Source organism: Poecilia reticulata, linkage group LG5 (assembly GCF_000633615.1).
Source record: "Poecilia reticulata strain Guanapo linkage group LG5, Guppy_female_1.0+MT, whole genome shotgun sequence".
NCBI classification, from domain to species: Eukaryota; Metazoa; Chordata; class Actinopteri; order Cyprinodontiformes; family Poeciliidae; genus Poecilia; species Poecilia reticulata.
Genome location: NC_024335.1, coordinates 6700421 through 6724014, shown reverse-complemented (window position 1 = coordinate 6724014; position 23594 = coordinate 6700421). Strand labels below are relative to the sequence as shown.

At 38.7% G+C, this 23594-nt stretch overlaps 1 protein-coding gene across 5 annotated transcripts in view; it reads right to left on the bottom strand.

Annotated features, from left to right (window-relative positions):
• The window catches only part of kcnab2a (potassium voltage-gated channel subfamily A regulatory beta subunit 2a), a 92123-nt gene that overhangs the window by 23811 nt on the left and 44718 nt on the right, over positions 1–23594 (bottom strand). The window contains exon 1 of one of the 5 annotated variants that reach the window (XM_008408569.2): positions 12099–13128. The exons of the other annotated variants lie outside the window; for them this stretch is intronic. Within the exon in view, the coding sequence (XP_008406791.1) occupies positions 12099–12310 (212 nt within the window). The 5' untranslated portion in view covers positions 12311–13128. Of the gene's footprint in view, positions 1–12098; positions 13129–23594 lie in introns of those variants that run through there. 5 annotated transcript variants of the gene reach the window in all.

The following is a 23594-nucleotide window of genomic DNA, read 5'->3' as shown; positions in this document are numbered from 1 at the left end:
CTTGCAATTACTCCCATTTAAGGATGTCCTTTCATGGGCGCATTGTTCTCTTGGGCATTTGATTAGGACGGTCTTGGTTACTGCTTTGTACTGCTGCAGTGGCCCTTTGTTATGGTGGGGTCAGGTTCCAGCTGAGGCTCAGCAGAGAGGAGCCCTCACAGTAAAGTCGTCCCTCTGACTTCCTTCTCAATACGAAGGGAGTAACTGCTGTACACTAGTACAAAAGTTAAGTGCTTCCATATTTTTGCATCTTACATCACAGTTTTACCAGTTTTTTWWATTTTTTTTATCACTCTTCATWAAGGCAATACTGGCCTGTAAATGGTTACTTAATAATTTAGTAAACATAAGGTTGYTTATTTGAAGCAGAATTGTACAAAACAGGAAACTTACTAAGAGGTGTTTGAAATGAGCAGATCTGAAATTAAAACTTAACATTTCAAGACACAATGAATGAAATAAAGTGATGAAATAAAATAAATKTAATTATAAATGCAAATTAATATCTCATGAATGATGCATTTATATCCATTTAGTTGTGAATACAGACCTTGGCTCAAACGCAGGTAGCAAGCGGAGCAGGAGTTTGCCAGGCTGCAGAGTGTGCTCTCCACCCTACTTTCTCTAGTTGGTTTGGACGATATGGAGCTAATTTGCATCTGTTGTTGAACCACAGCTAAGATGGACACCCTCAATGATAAAAAAGACTAATTCACAACTATGCATAAACCCAATTAATGATAACTAGATCAATCAGTTACCTGCCAAATMAAAATGAAATAACTCCATTAGATCAGTTAATCTGGTCTATTGTGCTACAAAAAAAACAGATCAGCTCAAAAACAGCTGACAATTTAATTAATACTACCAACCTGAAAGTTTATCAAGTAATAAAATAAAATAAAAAAAATTATAAAATATTTTTTCTTGGAGTATTTTCAGTCCCTTAAATATTCTCCACAGATGAGAAGCATTGCAGATCTTAGATTAATATCATTCCTGCTACTCAGACACCTTGACTGCACAGATGAGACCTGTGATGCCTCAAGCGGCCAAAGACAGCCGAAGCATTTCAACGAAAGGAAAATGTGATGAGGCCATTTTCATTAGATCTTGGATCTATTTCACTGCCGGGATAAATGCATTCAGTTACTAAGAGATTAATTGGTCCGTGACTTTATTAATGAGTGAATTATTGAATACTTTTCAGCTCCCATTACTTTAGTAATAATCTCAGCCCACTACTGCACTTCAGAGCAATCATTTGTATGAAGYGATGACTGCATATTTATATCAAGCATAGATCTGCAGCTCTACAAATGAAAGTGTGCTCTAGTGAGAGCTAAAGTGGTGTAGCTGGAGTCTTACAGAGGCTGTGTGGACGTCAGGTTGAAAAACGAGCAAACGTTAAAGAAGCCGGAASACGTGGAGGGATAAGTTCACCGATGAATTAAACCGATGAAGTATGAATTAAACCTCATCTGTGGCCCTAACCTGCAAAGGTAACCCTCTTTTTAAATGAGTTTCCTTCAATTCGGATTAATGCAACAGAGAGAAGAAAAGACAACCAAAACGTTTTGCTGATATCAGAAAATTGTCTTCTCACAAGGATAATTACAATTAGACACAATTAGCTGTGAATACATTCAAATGTTAAAATGTCATTGTTGTTTGCTTCTGTTTTTAAATGAAAAGCAATCTTCAGCTTTCCACCTTGAGGCTTTAATCGTATCTCTCTGTTGGATGACCTTCTTTTGTAGCTGTGGACAAAAAGACTTTGTTCTCCGTCAGATCAAAGCCCAATATGGATTTGTAAGTGTCAGATTTGACTGGAGGAGAATGAATAAGGAGATTCTTTCCAGAGTTGAATTGAGAAGAATAATTTTACATTTTTGGATATATGCTAATCCTCCTTTGAATGGAGACTTAGATTGATACCTCTCTGTGTCGGTGCGCCGTAGAGGAAGCTGTTGAAAAGAAAAAAAGATTTGCAACCCATTAAATAACTAACTGTAAGACATTTGACTGTATGCTTCGAAAGTTTTATTCTTCAGTGAGAAACTTGGGACAGTTTCATGTTTTTAAACGGGTGTTGGGAAAGTATTTACTGCATGAGTAGTCAGCGTGTTATCAGCAGCAGACAGTGGTCAGAGCGCTGTCAGTTCGGAAAAAGAGGAAGAAATCCAAGTTGGGGAAGAAAGCACSACCAGGAACGGCAGCAACAGGATAACTTATGCATCACACAAMCTCCACAGTTACAGAAAGGTTAGACCAATTCAGAGCTTTTAGCACATTGTCAGAAAAGGGGCTCAGTTTGTCACCACTTTGTTCTCTGAAGAATGTGTTGCTACGTGTCACTGGTTGCACGCTGGGTTCGCAGCRTGTCTYGCCACTGATCAGTTGTAGCTGAAATTTCACATGATCTACTCCCCAAATAATAAAAGTTGGAAAAAGACTTCAGAAAAAAATTTAAAAAAATAAAAATCAGGTCACTGATCGATCGTTCTGTGTACAGTTTTTTTTATCTGTTTATTTTTCAAAGTGTCTGTAGATTGCATTTGTTGTCAGCTGGTGCTATTGAAATAAAGCTGATTTGATGAGATGTCAAATGTGATTTAATACGGTGGAAATAAACAGCTTCATATCAGCAGAAGACACAAAGAGACTGGCATTAAAGCATTTTATTACAGCTGTCAGTGACAATTTGAATTATGTTTTTTTTTTTTTTACTCATTAGCAGATTGAAGATTTAGACATTTTTAAATTATTTTTTAAAGAGACACTTTCTGTTTGTATTGACTGGAAACCTTTTAATGTTTGTTGCAGAGTAACAAAACAGGAATCCCCAAGTGTGACAAATTTGCTCTTTTGATAAACAACACTATTGATAGTTGTTTTGATAAATACAGAATTATTTATGGCAATAAATCTGCGTTTATTGACATAAATATAAATTAACGGTCTTTACAGATTGCACTTTTGCTGCARGTCCTGAATCTAGTCCGTTTTTGTTTTATCTCTGTTATTTGTGAACAATTTCTTTTGTGTTTGAGTTCTAATTAATCAAATTCAAAGCACTCTGAAAATCMGATAAAATAAAAATACAAAGTCTAAATATAAAACTTTCCCAGATTTGCATATAACATTTTAACTGTATACATCAAATGCACCTCTAGCATGTCAGAAAACTCAATATCGCTCCTCTAAGTCAAACCTRGTATTATAAACTCAACACCTGATTAGTGATTCATGTTTGGCTGCGCTACTGATGGCACCCTTCCTCTYTAATGAGGGAACCTCTGGATGAGAGTTTGTTTGTGATTCATTCAGACATTAATACAGACTGTTCCTCTGAGCACGGCTGTAATTGCTCAGATAAATGTTCAGGTACRATTAGAACTTACTTCATTTATAATTATCACATAAAATGGTGCCGTGTGCAAATAACCAAGGCAGCTCTGCTCTGCTGCTTTAGAGTAGTCTCATCTCAATTTATTCTCATTTTCCCCCCTTCAATCACTTTATTGCACATTATGTAGAACAAAGTCAAAGTTCCTGATGCTCTGGCTCATCCAGACTAGAACCTGTTCATTTGAAATCAGTCTGATGATTTAGGTTTCCTCATAAACACATCAAAGTACTAATCTGTGACCGGTCAATGCATGCCAGATGAAGTTAATCTGWCATAATGTAAACAGACAAAAGAAGCAACWTTAACCTAAAGCWTCCTGATGACATAGTTACAGAACAGGTGGATATTAATGAATTCACATGAACRTAATGAAATGGTCAGTTTGAGATGTTCATAASATGCTTAGCCCTGAAAACATTTGCACTYAYAACRTATATTTTCCTTRATTTCATTGTTTCAKTTCGTTTATCTTGAGAGGTTCTTAGATTCACATTTCAGCTCTTAAAATCACTTTAAGCACTTTTTTCAGTAAGTTACCCRTCTTTCCAATTCTGCTTCAAATAAAGAACTTCATGTTGACCAGATTKTAAATAAATCATTTACAAGTCAATACTGCCTTTATAGAAAGTGATTTACAAATAAAGTTAAACTGTAAACCTGCGATGTTAAATGCGATGCCTGTTAAAAATGTAGGTTCTAATAACTTTTGTGGTGATGCGCTTCATAGAAACAGTTGATTGAAGCAGTGCCACCAGTGCAAAAAGGTATTCTGCAGCCCCGTTTCCTCCATGTCACGCTTCATTGATGCAGCAATTCATGCAAAGGGATCAGAAACCCAATAAATATGAAGTACATGAACATACAATTCAGTGGATCAAAATTTCTGTGTTTAAATCCCTTATTATTGGTTCTGATGCAAGGCTTTTATTTTCAAAGAAACTGATTATAGAGTATTTATCAACTGTATCCCATAATRATTAAAATGAAACAAGCTCTTTTAATATACCCCCRTGTGTGTACTGAATGAATTATAGYAAATGAGTTTCATTTCCTTGAATTCTTGAAATAAATCAACTTTGATTAMATTMTAATTTATTAAGAGGCACTTGTAATCTCACCAGATTTTCACCGAATCAAGAACTGGTTCTTTTTGACAGCAGCATTAATAAATGGAAGAAGCTATTTCTAGAGCTTTAATGAAACTAACATGCAGAAAAACAGAGAGAAGGGAGAGAGGGGAGCAACACACACATGCAAACAGAGGCTCTAATTAAACTTTATCAGTGAGGCGAAAAAAGAACAGCTGTCTTCTTCTCCTCCTCCTTCAACATAAACACAAGTATCTCTCTCACATGCTTAAAGAAACAGAAGAAACATATTTCATCTTCCTCCTCCCAAAACAAACAAATTCTCACCGTGCTCTGTGCAACACAAGCCTACGTTAGCTAGATTATTCGTCAGTTTGTCCCAACACCCCCAGAGAAAAGATGGCTGAGGCGTCCGCATTACAGATGGTACCTAAAAAATGTTTGTGACCTCAAGTCTCTGCTTTGAGTCTACAAACTAACCTCTCATAATCTGTAAGTGCGTTCTGTTTGACTTCCAGGGTCTGCTTGTGATTTATATCTGAATTGGGGAAGAGGGGTGCAGTGGAAAACTGGCTCCCTGATGATGAGAGCCCTCAGAATGCAGGAGAAATGTCCCAGCATGCATCCACACTCATGACGCCCCAAAGCTCACACGCCCACAGCTTCTGTCAGCGGAGCCTGAGCGATGAGCAATTATGCATTTGTGTAACAATAATAATAAAAAAGGCAATATTCCTAAAAAAAAATCCCAAACAAAACACAAATGTGATCCAAACTGAGCTCCATCACCTCGTCTTCAGCTCTGCTATGGCAACCAGTAACATTAAAGATCCACAGCACTAATTAATAGCCAAATGTGCAAAGTCCTTGTTTGGAAATCTTGTCACTTTTCCTTCTTGTCATTTCTGCCATCTGTTTTCTCAGGCGACTTCAAGGTGGACTGAACAACAATAACCACTGAGAACTGATTTTTATTATTGTTTTTCTTTTTTTGGCGTGGCTTTTAAAAAATGATAAACGCCAACTCTAAGCAGCACAGCGGTAAGATTTAAATGCCAGCCGCTTACACAAGCCCTCCAGAGGCCATCCACTGTTACTGGGGCTCAATGTCAACTCTCAAAGTAAAAGTGAACATCATGAGATGAGGAATCTTAAGGCGACTTACTAGTAGATTTACACCAGAACAGGTGGTGAGTCAGCTATGACTTAGTCGGGCCTCAAGTAAGCAAGCGACTGCAACAGAGCAGAAGTGTTTTATAGCTGATGAAGTCTTTGCTGAAGAAATGAAAACCCWTGGGGAACAAGACTTTATTTTGCAGGATGCATAGACAAGTATTAGGGATCAGGTATTGACCACTTTTGCACCTTAGCCACCTAATACCGCTGCCGTTTTGGTCATTTTGTAACGGACTTTGGAGCCTGAAGGCTTCATTTTGCACCTATAAAATGTCGATTTAAACCTGTTAGAAGGGCGTTGTGTTCATAACTTTTGAAGACCATAGCTTCAAAATTATTTTTCTATATTCTGCTGCACGAAATTGTGGTTTTTAAGAATTCACTAAATAATTCATATCCAGGTCACTTAGGGCAAAATTAAGTGTATTCATATTTTATTGTATTAGAGTCAACAGGCAAAATGGGAATCAGAACTAATAATCTTTTACTTGTTTCAAAATGATCATAATGTTGCTAAGAGCAACAATGGGTGCTAACAKGACCTGCTTTATTGGACCACTGCTGAGTCGCTGTCTTCGTTTCTCACTTATTCAGTGATATGATTGAGTCACCATATTTTCATTCATGTGGGTAAAACACACTATGTGTGAATATTATTGATGACACAGAGAGATAACTACTGTAGTTTTGAAATAGCTAGCCATGTTCTATTAGCATCACATTGATCTCTGTGTGTGTTTTCCTTCCAGTTTGCTTCATTGAGTTAAGTGTTTCTGCGGGTCGAGATCTCCTGAATTGCATGTTCAATTTACTGATAAACTGATGGTGGAGCTCGAAATAATCAAAAAGAGAAGGAAACTTTAAGTGAATCCTCAAAGGGTTGTGATACCGTTTGCTCGGCTGCACTTGACTGTTCGGGTCATTTTCCATAACAGCGGTGGACCCCTTCAACCTGGTTGGGGGTCGCCACAGCAAGGTTGCAAGAAAGGTAACAACATGCATCGTATGCAACAAATCACTGTCAACCTTGATCTGTATTTCAATGTTGCCATTTTCCTTAAAATGTAATGATTGTTGCTGGTTTTCTCAATTATTGGCTGKATGGTACTCTTTTGTGACTTTGTAGTTTTGTTTTTTTAACACTCTGAACTGCCTTGATGATGAAATGTGCAATACAAATGAACTTGACTTGACTTGAAGATGGACAAGAAGCTGAGAACAGAGTTGATGGAACGCTTCGTCTCTTGGTGAGGAGAACAATCATGCCATCTTGAAAGTGAACAAAACAAAAGAGGACTAAAGACTTTAAAAGACAGGGCTAGGTCAAACACTATTTTCATCATGAAAAAAGAAGTGGAGGTGATTGAGGTGTATAAATACCTCTGTTTGCTTGGACAACAGTGAAGGGACAGAGCAGACTTTATTTCTTGAGGAAACTTTGGTCCTTCTGTCTTTGAAGCAAGTTTATGCAGATCTTCTACAATATTTTTGTGAAGATTGCAATCCCTTCTGTCATCATCTGTTGGGTTAGCCGCTACAGAGGCAGGGACTTTAAAAAGCTGAAAAACCTGATGAAGAATGCTGGTTCTATTACAGGGATGACTGTGGAACATCTGGAGATGATGAAAAATTCTTCATAAAATCAATATAATTATGGACAACCCTGAGCATCCTCTTCAAGAGACTGTTGTACAACAGCAGAGTGGCTTTCAGTCAGAGGCTCCTTCAGAAATCCTCTACAGCGGATCCTTCCTGTCCACAACCATCACCATCTACAAAAACTCTGCGAAGAACCTTGAATAATATGAGTTACACAAACATTGAATTTTCCATTCGAAATTGATAAAGCATTGTTAAACTGAATTTAATTGTTGCTTCTTATTTGTCTTTTGGGAGGTGAAGGCATTGGTCAGCCATGTTGTATTTGCTGGTCATGGAATAGTGATGCAATGCAGGATTGAGGATGTTTAACTAGGCAGAGAAAGAATGTCAGAGGTGTGGTCATTTTCCTAACAGAGTCAAAAAGGTGAAATCAGATAGATCATTGGTAAATAACAGTTAATGGCCATAACAACAATGTTAATATTGAATATAGATTTCAGTGCAGATTCTAATATTGGTGCATCCCTAGCATTTACCGATCAATGTTGTGGGATTTGCAACCTGCATGTCGAGACATCCCGAATCTTTCTTGCACAAATGTTTCAGAATAAAGTGAAATATGAATAACAGCAGAACARAAGGTAAGTGGCACCTGACCTCTAACACAAGCAGAATGAACACTTCCAACATACGGCATTTCACCGAATATACCCTGGTGTCTTGTTTCCGTTCCCAGTTGTTAACCACAGCAGTTTGAGGTGAATCCTTCAAACTTTTGTCTGCACAAAGCACAAAAATGGCAGCCCAGCTGGAATTCAATACATGCTCCGGCTCTTGTAACTCAGCAGGACTTTGGAGATTTGCTGCATCTTAGCAAATAAAACTCTCCCCATCAGCAGAGTTTGGCTGACTGAACGAAGAGCTAATACCAGAATGAACTGCCTCACCTGCACTGCTCTCCCAATCTCACAGACATCCCCTGACAACGGCTGCTTTACATAATCACAAGCCATTTAGTGTGCATCATTAATTCAGTCCAGAATGAAGGCATTTATTCATTCCTTGGAAGAGGTTGACGATTCACAGTCAAGCTTGGTGATTTTACCCAGTCGTATCAGTCAGATGCAGAGTTCCATTTAAAAACGGCTGGCAGGCCAATAAAGCTGCTGCGATCCCTCATCAAAGTGAACAGTCGTTCACTTTGATGATTTTGGTGGCCTTGCCGAGTAAGGTCACTCCCCAAACTAACCTGAAATCAAACTCGGAGATGCAGACGGGTCAAACTCGAGGCTGCCATTCAAGGAGAAGGCGAGGATTTTATGCAAATGAGTCTGATTTGAATTTCACAGCGATTGTGCAGAGGGGGATAATCAGGGAAAGTTTTTGGCGGGTGGATAATACAGCTTTACTGTATTCTTTTGGGGCACGGTTTTAAAACCACAAACCTCTTCAGCTGTCTAAATAGAGAAATGAGAAATTCCTTCTCCTTTTAGCAAAGARAGGCGGGGAAAATCCTAAAGATGAAAAGAGAAATGGACGGCCATGTTAAAGGGCTTGCAAGCTTCAACTCCGRGAGGCACGCTTGAGAGATTCACAGTGACACGAGCACAGATCACTTCATCCCACTGTACTTCCTCTTGRGCATTGTGAATACACCAGCAATCTCCCCTTCCTTTTCCTTTTCGTTCTCATTTCTTCCAAAGAAAACCCCAGACTTTATGCCCTGCCCTCTGTACAGGAACGTTTGGGGCTTCCCGCCGCATCACGGCGCGCATTTCTTTGGTTTACATCACATACGAGTTTACAAGAACACATCCCGTCGTGTACTTCGTAGCACACTGTGAAAGCACAAGAACACAAAAAGCCGCTGGCCCCTGAGCTGCAAATGATTTTTCTCATTCAATATCATTAGGCTCAATGATGACASAGAGACAAYACGAGGAGGTTGCCGCCAGCAAATTACATGCAGAAGACTGTGATGTGGCTGGAGACAGTAGCGCCGGAGATGGGTCATACGGTTCAACAAATCAACCTCAAATCAACCCTCACATTATTTTCACTGTGCTTAATACTTGGAGAGGCACAACTTGACACCAAATAGTAAAGTTTTCAATTCCACACAAAAGCCCCATCCACATATTTCTCGTAAAAGAACCGATTGAGTTTGTTGGTGTCAAATTCAAAGAATTGTTGTACAGCTTGATACACAAAACCAAGTATSAGTACATCATACGTGACCCTGTCGAACCTTTTGGCAGTTGCATGTTGACTAGAATCTGACAATTTTCAGCTYGATTTGCTCCTACTGTCGACCTGCTAGTCGGAAAAGTTTATCTTTGTGAAATCAGTGCTTCCWGGTTACTGCGACAACACTRGAGGGTAGATGCTGTTACTGAGTGAAGAAAACTCAAAGCTAGCTATTYTCAGTATCGGTGATTAAATCGRAACCAGATAAAGCACAAAGACAAAGAAGATATAAAATATTTCTATAATATGTTGAGACATGTTTGCACTTTATTCAGAGAGAGCAAGACTTTTAGCACATAAAAGAAAGGTTCTGGTCCTAGCTACATTCATCACTAAAAAACATGCTGACAGAAAGGGTTGGGTCATATGTTGCAAGTCATACAATTTTAATTCAAGAAATGCTTAGTTTGCAATATATACACCTGAATGCTTGAAGACTCAGGCACTCGGGTTTTCTCTGTCRGTGATATATTTAGTGTAGCTTGTTTATCAGGCAACATACAATGTTTTTAGAGGGGCTTTAACAAAACCTGGTAAAATYTTTCTCAAACAGATGCTGCAGAGTGCTGCTTCTTCAGTAAAACCATGCTGTTGAGATGAAAATAACACATTTCCTTTTTTTATTTTTCCCCCCAGAAGCTGGACAAACTGCTGACTATCTGGGTTCTGTTCTGTGTTTGCAATGAGCCCGAAGCAGAAACACATCACCACTGTTCGGTTGGGCATTTGTCACAGGTCATACTGTCATCGCGACACTCACCAATGTTTTCACATACTGCATGTTTTGTTAAACATGGGGAGTCCTGCTGAAGACAGTTTACAATCTCRATTTTACAATCTTTTAAATTCATGYTGTATAGTGAAATTTCGTCTACGGCGTTGCCAGATTATGCCTGCTCCGATACCCCTAGTTACTAATGTGGCTAATAAATTTTCTGAGTTGATAGAGTAAAATTGGAATTAGCTAAAATCAGTCTAACCACATCACATTTTTACAATATCTGCAGATTAGAAATGAGCCACATAWTTAATCTTTGCATCTAGTCATTTTTTTTTAAATCAAAAGAATAACAATACATTATTAGCAATGAGAATTTTACTTTGATTGCACTTTATCAAAGCATTCTGGTAATGTATTTCATTTATCAGACATTAGATTGAATGGAAAGACAGACAAACAACAACAGATGATTACAAAACAAGAAAGAAATTAGGAGCAAAAAGTGCTGCAACGCTGACACACAGTATTAGTGCCCAGCTTGTTATAAACCACAGTGTACTTTAACACACAGCCCTCGATCAGTAGCTCTCTGCCACTGCTCTGTYTGACACTCACTACTCAGAGCTTTAAGTGTGCATTTGAAGAGATCTTCATTCTTATTCATCTCTTCCTCTTGCAGCATTCGCGTAATAGCCGAGCTCATTTAAATAATTCACCATGCAAATGTGAGGCATTTGCAAATTTGATAGAAAATRMATGTGTGCAATAAATATTTGCCAAAATAGMTAAATTATTAACTGTTAAATTAAATTCTGTCATTCCTTGATGTTTCATGTTGACAAAAAGGGCTTAGAAACTGTCAGAACTAAAATAAAAACCTCGTCAAAATGGAGGCAACAGAACTGCAAAAATACTAGAACTGCCCCAATCTGGCTTTTTCTTTTTGGCTTTTTCTTTCACTTGAACTGATTTGGTAATTCTGAATTTGGACTTTTTCTATTACTTCAAAGCATGTAATGTAAAAAAAAAAAAAAAGAGAGAGAATAATTTGTGTTAAAGGTTACTTTGCTAGGGGGGGGCAGAAACAGAAAATGAAGGAATCAAAAGCTTAAGCATCAACGCACATATCCCAAGACACAATAAAAGTTTTATTAARCTTGAAGGAAGTGGAGAAGCAAGCAGTACTTTCTGATATTTTTCAATAAATATGGATATTTATTTTCCCATCTTTTCTTGTGGGTTGATGCAGAAAAAGTTCTTAAGGGAGTTTTTAGTTTTGATGCTTTAATGTATTGGAAGGATAAATCTCATCTGTGCTCCAAATGATTATTTTAATCAATTGGAGCACATCGCAAAAATACACATTGACCGCCTGAAGGGTGAGATGCATAAATATATTGCATATATAGCATAAAAGCAAATAATTGGGGAATATCTCAGGAGTGGTGTTTAATAAAACGGATGTAATGGAGTCAATTCTAAATTTGAAAAATGTCGTCCTAAAGATCTGAGTATTTTCAATCATAAATATTGATTTATAGATATGATTGAACCACAAAGTAGGTTTGTTGTTCAAGCACTTAAAAGTTGGTTAATCACAACTAAGATCAAATTTAATGTCCATGGCTGAATATGCAAAGTGCATCATTGTAAGGGACAAAAGAAAAAAAGAAATTAAGGTAAAATATTTTCTGGTAATGTTACTATGTCATCCCCTGCGGTCATTTTCAGATAGACGTCATAATTTTGACAATATGGCTTATCAAGATTAGCATGAGCGGCAAACTGAAAAACACAACAGATCCAAAATATCAAAGAAATGTGGCTGTGGAATGTCTTCAGACATGCCTACCTATACTTCATGCCAGTCTTCACACTTTGCTCGCTGGAGGAGGGCACACTCTGAACTGAGAGTTGCCCAAGACTGCGAGCCACCATCGCCACCGCTCTGAACTTGCTGCGRGTTCCTGTACTGGGGCTGTTGGCGTTCTGACGGTTCAGCCGGTCCTCTGTGTTGCGGCTCACCCCCCCGCGGTGATCTGTGCACACTAACGACACCTGCATCCTGGCTTCGGGCTGAATTAAGGTCCTTTCTGATTAAATTCTCCTCTGAATAAAAACAGAAAAAAACTCCCCCAAGGCAGAGAGTGTGAGGACCCTCCCCAGAACGTGTACTAATTGAGTCTGAAGGATGCTCCAAATCGAGGCGAACGCTGCGAGACTGTCAGTAATCCCTCCACGGCGGTTTTTTGCTCGCAAAGAGTGACGGATCACTGATCAGGTAGAAATCCTGTCCGAGAAAGTCCAAACCCCTGGACTACATTGTTGCTTTTTCCTCTGAGCTGGCGTCAAGTAAAACTGCAATCACTGAGTTAGAGACATGAAGTCCAACTAACTGCGAAAAACAAAAATCAAAAGCGTTAAACTGTGCATAATGAGCATAGAATTGTGTTCTTTTTGATTCATTCAATCGTCCTTCTGTTTAATGTGAAGATGAAGGAAAACTGTCGTAGTCCTGCAGTTTTCTCTAAAAGAAAAACAAACCAAAAAAAAAGACCCTCTTGTAGCCAAGCCTTAAGAGTGGCAACGACTAGATCCACACAAAGAGATGATGGAGTGAATAAAACACGCCACACAGTTCCAGCAGCAGGTTTTCATCTCYAAGTCCACCTTTACATCCGCGCTGATTGATGAAAATTCTTCTGACTACAGTTGCACGTCAGTAAAAAAAAAAAGTAAAAAATAAGAACGGGGTAGGATTCATTTCCCAGCTTTTTCTGTTGCCTGGATTAAACTTACATCTGTGTGTGCCTTGTGCTCGGCATAAAACGGCACGGAGCGCGCAGGCGAGGGATGGGAGGAGAGACGGAGGCAGCGGGGGAGGGAATACGGTGGGAGGGCTACGAGGATGAATATTCAGAGAGCCACAGCAGCGTGAGAGCACGGAACTGAAGTCCTGCGTGTTTACAGCTCCTCTCACAGAAGAGGTAGTGCATTTCTGCGCCCGTCTTTGTCCATCTGTTGCCCTGCAGTGAGTTCTCGTTCGGTTTATTGTGTCTGGAGAAAAAGACGGAGACTGAGTGCTTCAGTGGTCGGGACTTTGCAGTGGYGCTTGGCCCCAGAGAAGGGGGACTCTCACATGGGTTTGTCCAACGGCCCGTGAAACAAATATTACGCAACTTTTGTTTGTGACAAAATKAAGGCAGAGGGATGCGTCTGAGATTATACTCTTCTCTTTACTGGGTCTGAAACAAATTTCATGCGTTGACGTATTCYGYTTGATSGTGAATTAAATAATTAGGGTGAAAAAAWAAATAAAAAATTAAGATCCAGAGGCTAACTTGGTAGAAACAATTGTCATTGAAAATTAATTTTATCATAAGCAAGTCATCTTATATGAATAGGACAACAGATGAGTCTCACCAACAGTAATCTAATACTGGAGCTTATCTAAACCGGCCAGCTAGTCTGCCAAGGAGATAATTAAAAGTGATGCCATCAGGAGCAGACATGTACAGTTTAGTGAGCTCCATCAAAGGAGTAGAGCAAAGGGGAGGTTGCCACCTATTGTTGAAGCTACGACCTTTTGGTTTTCTGGACTTAAATAGAACCCTGAGGGGGGACAGGAGGTTTAATTGAAGTGAAATAGGATTTCTGTCAGACGTAGTGTGGAAAAGCAGCCTGGTGGCTCGAACTCCCTCGAAGATCCTTTTGCAAAGCTGACCAAAAGGAAAAGCTCTTGTTTCACTATGATTCATTATGGTGGAAATATTTCTGCCTAAGGTGAAACTGTGCCACAAACATATAACATTACGTCGTTAAATAATTTGCCATCTAAGTAATAATTTAATAACAATAGACACTTTTTATTACGTGAAAAACACAAACCGAGTCGAGTATTACAAACTGCTGCTCTACTGGAGGACGGTAACGCTAAACTGAAACTTAGAACAAACTTTACCATCTATATGCAGAAAAGGAGTTGCAGCATTTCTCCTTACAGACGATTTACAAGCACATATCTGTGTGTGTCGGGCGCGTTATTGATGAGAGTATGCCTCTGCCTCCACGTAAACGTTAAACTGAAGACACATGCTCTAGACATCAAAAGTCATCGATTAAGCTGAGCGGTTTCTGCATTCCCTGGTTGTGTTATTGCGTGGGAGCCTGCTGCAGGCAGGGAACGAGGGTGTGAGTTTGCAGGCGGCTGCAGCAGAGATAAGATGTGTCGTTTAATTAATATGAGTGACAATTTTGTCGGCTGATGTGCTTTAAACAGAAATAGAACGTGTAGTGGTTTGAACTCAGTTAAAGCGACAAAAGGAGAGATACAAAACTATGTAAATGGTCTAGAAACAAACGGGTTGCCAGTCAAGCTCAAGCTGGATGATCAAGTCAAGCTCAAGTTCCTTTACTAATCAATTTACTAATAGATGCATGAAGTCATGACTTCTATACATTTTCAGCATATCTTATGGAAATAAATTATGAATGAGCAAAAACTAGTTCAACATTCCAATGAACATGAATTAGTTCCGGTTTAACCTGTGTGCATTGAACTTAGAAACAGTTTTGTTAGGGGTTAAATTGCACAACAATGACTTTGATACAGCTTTAGTAATTATCTCGTGGTTTTACCACAGAGTTTGTCGCCTTTGGGCTTTATGCACAAATAAGAGCATGTTTGGAAATTAGCAGTTGCAGAAGTAAAACGTGGAAGGGATCAATAATCATCTTTGCAGAGTCACGTATCTTACTTTTAGGCACGAGGAACCAATTTGGAGGCACTCGCTGAAACATCCGTGTCATTTCATTCAGGTCTGCTCAATACATTTACCACTGATGCCGTGGAAAACTGATCCTTCAATTTACGCTTCTCTGCTGCGGAGCCCCCAAAGAGTCATGACTCGGGATATGCACAGAGAAGTTGGTGGGGTCAGAGAGAAGAGCAAAGGCTGCAGAGATGGAGCGTAAACACTCTGTTGTCCACCGCACTCGTAACAAGCCTGACAAAAAGCACACTCTAAGATCTGGAAATATGTCAATGTCTAAACATCTAATAAAGGTAAGTACGTTCGAAAAATATGAGGGCCGTTTTAATGATACACATTAGGGTTGAATCATTTTCTTCCTCCTTCTCATTTATAGTTGCAGAGACAATGTGGTTTTATTCGTCTCCGCTGGAAATTCTGCAGATTTATTGACGGGCACTCAAATCGATTCAAGCAAACATTATGAAACAGTCAAGTAATCCATCAGCTAAATGAACAAACTTGTATAACACATGGCTCTCTTTGGTATTTTGTACAGTTGATTTGTTCCCGCAGCTGCACTGCAAATCAACATTTACCGGTCCAGAAAAAATGATTAATGAACTGCAGGACACCACATGCAACTAGGCTTTGTAATTAATAAATACAAAAGAAGCTATTAACAGCTTATGAAGCACATGCCAACAGAGTGCAGGGGAAAAATGCTCATCCCAATGCACAAACTATGAACAGAAAGAGAAAATAAAGAGAAAAGATCATCACTGAAAGATGTCATGATTTCTTCTCTTGAAGAAAAACTAAATTTCAAGTTTACAAGATTCCTGTGGACAAATCTGGTAAAAAAAATCATCTGAAAATTCCTTAAACTCTTTTTCTTGACAGAAATAAAGTATTGTTCAGGATGAATTGCCGGTCTGTTCAATCTTTCATCTACGACTATTTACTTTCTTTTAGGTCCCTTCAAAATATCCATATAAAACCCTTGATCTAGACAAAACAAACTCATATTTCAGAATGGTGACGTTCCAGGATTTTAAAAAATCTGATGTTTATATGTTTATATACTTTGTGTTTATGGCTGCTATGTCAGAGTATTTCTTATATAAATATTCTTTTCAACATTGAAAAACTGATCATATATTTTCCTTTTGGTTAAGAAAACCTCAAACTCTTCATAAAGTCTTAAATTTTAATCAACTTCATTGTTATTTTGAAAGAATACTTCCTTTTCCTAAAACTTTTTCTTTTAATAGAATCGATATTAACAGAAAGAGAAAATAATGTAATAATTTGTAGAATAATTGAAGCTGTTTGTCCTTGTTTATTTCGTTTTTGATACCTTTATTCTGTAACAGCTTTTCATTTTTCTCAAAACCTTTCACTGTCAAAAACATACTACAGAGTCAAGGCCACGTTTCCCTACAACCAACCCAGAATCGAAGTCCATTTTTACAAATGCTTACTTTTATTATCCTCTCCGCTTTTCAGCCAACGCTGTAGCAGCGATTTATTTCCTCAGCAGTTTTATTGAACAAATGCTGGCCTAAGCTTCAAGCCGCTTTGTGCTCATTCTTTAAAATACATCATTGAAYGTCCAGAATTAAATTCCTTTCACTCTTTGTCACGGGATAAATCAATCGTAACGGATGCTGAACCAGAAATACGAATCAATCAAATGCTACTATCAAATCTTTAATTTGTGATATTGTGCTCAGAAGGTGACACGTGATGCTCTACAGTCAATAAAACACCGTTTTATTTTTCACAAACATCCCATCCTGTTAGGTCCAATAAATAACCTCATCATCTCCCACCTATGAGCCAGGATAATTGTCTCTTCTCTGATCAAATGTCTGACATCTAGTTATCTAAAAATCTTCTGATCCTCTAAAATCCCTCAGACTTTTGTTTCAAGGTGAGTGTTGAGGCCTGATAGGATTCCTTCATCTGATTCTATCTGTGGGGGGCTGAGACGAGAGAAAAACAGAAGATTTGCAGCAAAACCTTTTCCCTGTTCAGATCTGAAGTTGAGTAAAATCAATCGTAATCAAAAGTACTCGTTTTGGGCGTTTACAGATCAACACAAAGATGAAAAACACAAACAGAAAATAAATAAATAAAAAGCACTGCAGTGGAGAAACATCGGTTTTTGATAAACTTTCCTTATTCCCCCTGCTGAAGACAAAAAGGTGCAAAGTTTCTGAACATCTAGTCACTACTAAAGTCTAAAGTATTGTTTTCGCTCTGTTTCTCCTTGTAGGACCGGTCAGGAAACGGCTCAAGCCATCAATGATACCGAGCCGTAATGAGGCCCCGAGAGTTGTTCTGGTTGTACGGGACTTTCAGCTCGATACAAGTGACCTCTGCCACACCGCCTACATGCTGCAGCATGGAAACACATCGGAAGAGAGGAGAAGACTACTGCTTTAATCAAAGGCTCCTGAGAGACTCTACTGCGCACAGAACTACTGTTAGGTACCGTCACGAAAACTCATCCTCCACCACAGCTGCAGTATTAGCTCCTAAAATAGGAGTTCAATATAGAGAGTCTGAGCACAATCCAAACAATGTCCTGACTTTTAAATTTGACATTCATCAACAGACTGAGTATGTGCCAAAAAGACAGAGTCTCAGTACCTCATTCTAGTCACATAAACTAACCTCCAAGGGAGCTGCAGGCCAACACTGCCTGAGCTAACGATGGCTACATTTCCTCCACAGGGAGCGTAGTGCAATGTGAGGTGAGGGAAGTTCTCACAATACTGTAGTTTCTGATGGCATTTTTCTCCACAGTCATCCTCAGATCGATCCAAAAACTTCACTCAGAGATTGTTCTGCTCAGGTCAAAACAAAAGAAGAAAAAAAAAAAAGAAATGTCCTGTTTGGTGTAATTGTTTTATTTTGATGTGCTCTTAAACTCACTGGAAGGTCCAGCATCAAAATCTGACATATTTGACAAAAAATATAGCTCAATTAGAAAAAGAAACCCTCAGTATGAAGCTGCCACTACCACGTTTGACTGTAGGTATGGTGCTCTTTTAGAGATGGTATTGCTATTTTTGTGCCAAACATAAGTTTTAAAAAATGTGGGAATTTAGGGAGATTTTAGGCAATCTTTGATATTTTCAGCTAAAGAAAAACATTCTTTCCTGTGACACTTTTCTTTATTACAGGCAAAAGAGGAAAACCCCCCAAAAAACAGCAGATTATTGCCACGTTTAGAAAGCAATAAGTTCTTGTCAGAAATTCCTGTCATGTTTAATCATTGTGTCGCGGTACATAGATGTTTTTGCACCCTTCTCCTGACTGTTATGTTGGTAAAGGATATTATTTTGAACCACTGCTAACAAGCAAATACCAGGAAGCACATTACATAATATTAAGATTTACAATAAAAGATTGCAAGTTAGAGTACAATAAGTCTGAGTAGTGAAACTTACCCTAACCCTAACCCAGCAGAAAAGTTTGAAGTTTAATTGAGTTTTACAGGATTTTTAATATAAAAAAGGGGGATTTCTTTATATCACAACAACCTGGCTTTTTGACAGACTTCTTATATTTGCCTTACTTTTGATTATTAATTTACATAAACAGCTTCCTTAAAGTGTAACTAGACCTCCTCCTTGGTACAAATTTAACTGTTAACCACTGTTAAATTTGCAGACCACAAAAAATGGCCGCAGCTGCCTCATATATAACAGTCACCCAGCTGTCCAATAGCTATTTAGATACCATTTACTGAGAGTTTGGCTCACCAGCATATGTGAGGATTTGAGTAACTCACTTAAAAAAAATAACATGCTTGAGATGCTGCAGTGGCGTTCAGGCAGAGGAGGGTGTGGGTGCATGAGTGGGTGAAGGGGCTTAACTGAGTTAATGGAAAGAGATTTGAGGTCAGACAGACTGACAGTGTTGATCGACAGACGGGGTAATGTTTGTTTTTATGCATCTGCAGGCTTCATCTAAGGAGTCCTTAGTCCTGACAGCACCATCACTCACGAGAATCTAATTACTGCAGGACAAAAATACATGTTTTATTTGTCTGTTTATATTTTTTATTAAAATCCAGAAACCTTAAAATATTTCGTTGTTGACCATACATTTCAAAGTTTCAATAGCAATGTGTCAAAATGTCCCCGTTAGCCTGTCTGGTATTCAATGGATTGTAATAAAACTTAGAAATAGGTAACAAACCCTTCCTCCAAGCTTCTGAGACACTGACAGATTTCTGATCAATTTCATATCAACTATTTTATGTAGTTTTTAATGTTTGTCTTCTTGGTGTTTCTGTGTTTGCTCGTGAATCATTTTGTGGCAGTTTTACTAGTAGTACATAGATAATAATTGCATTGTTATTTTGTTTCCTTAAATTGAACACGCGAATGTGTTTAAGATTTCAAATCTAAAAAAAAAAAGAAAAATAAAAAACACATTCTAAATCTCCTCATTATTCATTTAATATTTAATAGAGATTGCTTCGTGGAAATGAAAATGAGTCATTCTTAAATTAGATTTTTTTTTTCCCAGCAGTGATGAGACTGATTTATGAATGCTAATAAAATTCAGCTGAGGCTAATATTGCCGCAGCGTCAACCAATACAACCCTAGTAATTGTAATCTGGAGGAGCTGGATTGAGGTTTAAATCCACCCATCCATCCATCCATCCATCCCATAAATAATCCCATAAATGTTGAAAATTCAGTGCGGCTCTTTAATTACTCTGGGAATTCCTGTGGAAACAGTAGTGGGGAGAGTCTCAGGTCACATCTGTTGAGAGCAAGCGTTGCAACTCTTAACTCTCCAGTGAGCATGACAGATTCCCTGCAGACAGCAGGGCTCAGGATGAGCGGGCTCTTCAGATGTCCCCACTTACGCATCCAACGGAGCAAGAGAGCTGAGGCAATCAAATACGAGGAGAATAGGAAACCCCTGCCCTTATGTAATAAGATCCTGATGAGGGTTTCTGTGTCGAGATTAGTAAATTCCTTCATTTTAGATATGAAATTACAGGGACTTTTGCATAAGCAACGCTATCTACAGAGTGGCGAAGAACAGAAATAAATTTGTACTTTTGGGTCGCGATTTGAACAACAAAGTATGCTTAAATCACGCAGGCCTAGTTTGCACGGCCGCAGGGTGCACACTCACTAATCTGAAGAGGAAGAAAAAGGAAGAATGAGAGGAGGAGAAAGAATAATGTGTCCTGTTCAAAGCAAACTCTCCCGCCTGCCTGTGTGCATTTGTCAAAGCCAAGGGAAACGTTCGCACAGAGTTTCTCTGCAAGGCACAAGTGTTTTCCATCGCACGGAGCACCGTGGCGGAAAGACGAGGCGACCCAATATGCCGTGACCAGAAATGTGGGAATCAAACTTTGTACAAATAATATTTACACCGATAAACTCACGCAAGATATTTTGCAGAGACTTATTTAATCTACGCTCACGTGGGTTAGACCGATTCTATCACACAAAAGGTTCTGATTTACTCAGAGTTGCCGAATGATCTCGTCTGGCAGAGCACAGAAACAAGGCAGCTGCAACTTGGCTGCATAGACGTGACTAAATCTCAGTTTCTCAACAGTATGCAAGCAAAAAAAACCTTGACGAAAGGCACAATAAAAATAAACATTCCTCACAGGTTTATTAGACACAATCACTCTTGACACAATTCGAAATAGTCCCGGGTTTTTATCGCAACAGCACCTGTGTTAAAATGAAGACCCAGTTTAGCTGCAATTCTGGAAGACCAGTCGACTGTGAAACTGAAAATAATTTCCCTCTGCATTAAATGTGCAGCGCCCGCAAAACCACAGAAAACTCTGAAAAGCCTCAGAGGGATTTCTTCGCCGGAACGGCTTCGGACTTGTAGATAAGAAACGCTTCAGTTAAGTACTATTTAACTGCACAGCCTCAGAAACACAAGTGTAACATTTAAGTTCTGGATCTATTGTAGCTTAGAGGACATTTAACACCAATGCAGCATATTAAGTACAATAGAAAGCTCATTTAGTGTGGTAAAAGAGTAAGTTTTGAACATAATAATGCTCAGAGTGATTTTTTTTTAGCATCTACAAGGCTTCTGGAAACAAATAAGGCAGACGCTGCAGCCTCTTTCAGACATGCTTTCCATTATTTAGAAGGCAACAGCACATGTTGGGCTGATGCAAGCAGACTCGATCAGACCCAGAAACATTTAGTAATTCCTTTAAAACTGGTTGGAAAATTAAAAAAATAAAAAGATCAGACGAGCTGAGCACAGGATTTAATATCGTTTCAGACCGTTAAAGCCAAATTACAAACACAAAAGTAAAATTCTCAGCGAAACGTACAAGAGAAAAATGCAGAACAGCTGCAGGCTGTTCATCGTCCTGTTCCTGATCAATAAGTTTAGCATTTTCCACTACTGAGGATCTCAAGAGCCTGATATGTAAGGCGCACCATCACGRCCGCAAAATCAGATTAGGTTAAGAGTAAAGGAATTTTGAAAAGTCTGCTATGAATAGCAAACACGGCATAGAGATTCCCTTGGATATTTCTAGCCCTTTTTGAATAAAAGAGTACTGCAAAATTAAAAAAAATGTCTAAAACTTTCTAATGCCATTAATACGAAGTTCTGAAAAAGGGTTTTATAATAAGAAGGCATAATTATGAAACACAAAATTAGGATATATATTTCAAGATGTTCCGTTACCTATACTAACAATCTGTTTGTATGAGCAATGGAAAAGTGCAGCTGACACAGTCCCTTTGGAAGTACTGTCACATAGTGTTGTCACATTACAACCACAAACATCATTCATCAAAATGTCTGAAAGACACAAATTACAGCTTAAACATATGCATAGTGCAATCGTAACTGTATGTACTACATAAGTGACGGATGGTTTTCCAATGGTTTTATCTGAAAAGTGTGGTGTACATTTGGGTTTAGCGTCTTCCCTTTGATACCACACTCCTAAATAAAATCCAGAGCAATAAACTGTTATAATAAGCCACTATGTCAGTAGATTTAGTCCATCTGTGCATCAATTAAACTGAGTATAAACAGCAGCTCTTTTGTGAAGGCCTGAGAGGTTTGTTCTTTAGTGAACAAACATTTGATGAAGTTCAGCCAAACACAGAGCAATCCTGGAAGAAATCCTGTTAAAGCTTCCAAAAAAAACATGAATGGGTGTCGAAGTTCATCTTCCAACAAGCCACCATTAAGCATGCAACCAGAGCTGCAATGAGATGATTTAGACCAAATGTTCACAGGAACTCTCTTTCCACCAAAAAGAAGCACTGCAAACTGTGTAATGTAGAAAAATGTGAAAAAGTAAAAAGGCATCCATAAGTTTTTGCAAAGCAGAGTGCCATTACAATGGAAGGGTTGTTTTGTGAAGAACCAAAAACTGTGTAAGTCACTTCAGGTGAGAACTATTCTTTTATTCAGGCTTTGAACAAAAATTCCATCTATGAATTAGTTATAACTTTAGAGACTTTAGACATTTAAGAGGCTGCAGGAACTGAAGCAATCACAAATCACTGCTATGCCACTCTCATCTGATCCGAGGCAGGAATATGTATACAAGTTTAAGTCAAACATCTATAAAAAAAAAAAAAAAATAACACTCCAATAATAATTTAAGTTAAAAATGTTGGTTATTAACTTAAGCTGCCAAATAAGACTGTTTACATGGAAATGCAATGAGCTGAATTGTGTAATCTCCGGCATTTCCACCTCTCGTGCCCACGCTATGGTTCTGACTAGAACATTTTGACAAGCTGTCAGACCAGGCCAATCAGAGTCAGCTCTAAGAGCAACTGGAGACGTCGCCACTGAAACAACAAATCTATATCACTCCAGACCCCTTAGCGTCACCATCAGAAGACTGTGCTGGGCTCATCGGAGAACCAGGGTGTGGAGGCAGATGACTTGTGGATGTACAGGTTGAGCTACTGAGGCCTTCCGCAAAACAAAAGTATTGTGATTTCCTTGGTTAGAGGATCCCTCAGGTTTGAACGGGTTAACATGCAGCCCCGTTCGGCTGTATCCAGCTGCAGCTGGAGATACGAGCTGGCTGCTAAATTTAGCTCACGAGTCTGGGATTGCCTGCAGAGCAACGTCACAGTAGCCCAGAAAGAAATACATTCTACAGACCTACTAATAATAATAACAACGTCAAGCGTCCCAAAGCATAAAAAAACATAAAAGTAATAATATTTGAATGATACTCCAAAGCAATGGCACATAGTTTAACAGCAGTAGCTTTTCCACACAATCCCATTTTATGATTGGTTGTATTTCAAACTGCTTTACTCATTTCCTGTCCTGCTTTCAATAAAAAGCTGTACTCATGTAAAAAAAAAAAAACAAAAAAAAACAGTAATTTGACAGAATTGTGTGTAGTGTAGGAGTGCAAAGACTGATGCTCTCAATGACTGCATTATATCATAAAAGCAGTGGGAGGCACTTGGATGATTTACTCCTGGCTGTTTAGCTGCTTCAGTGGAGCAGTTGCGCCACCCAGTGGAAAAGATCAGTTAATGCATCCTTACAGGCAACTCTTTCGCGTAGGGTTGGTTAAAAAAAAAAA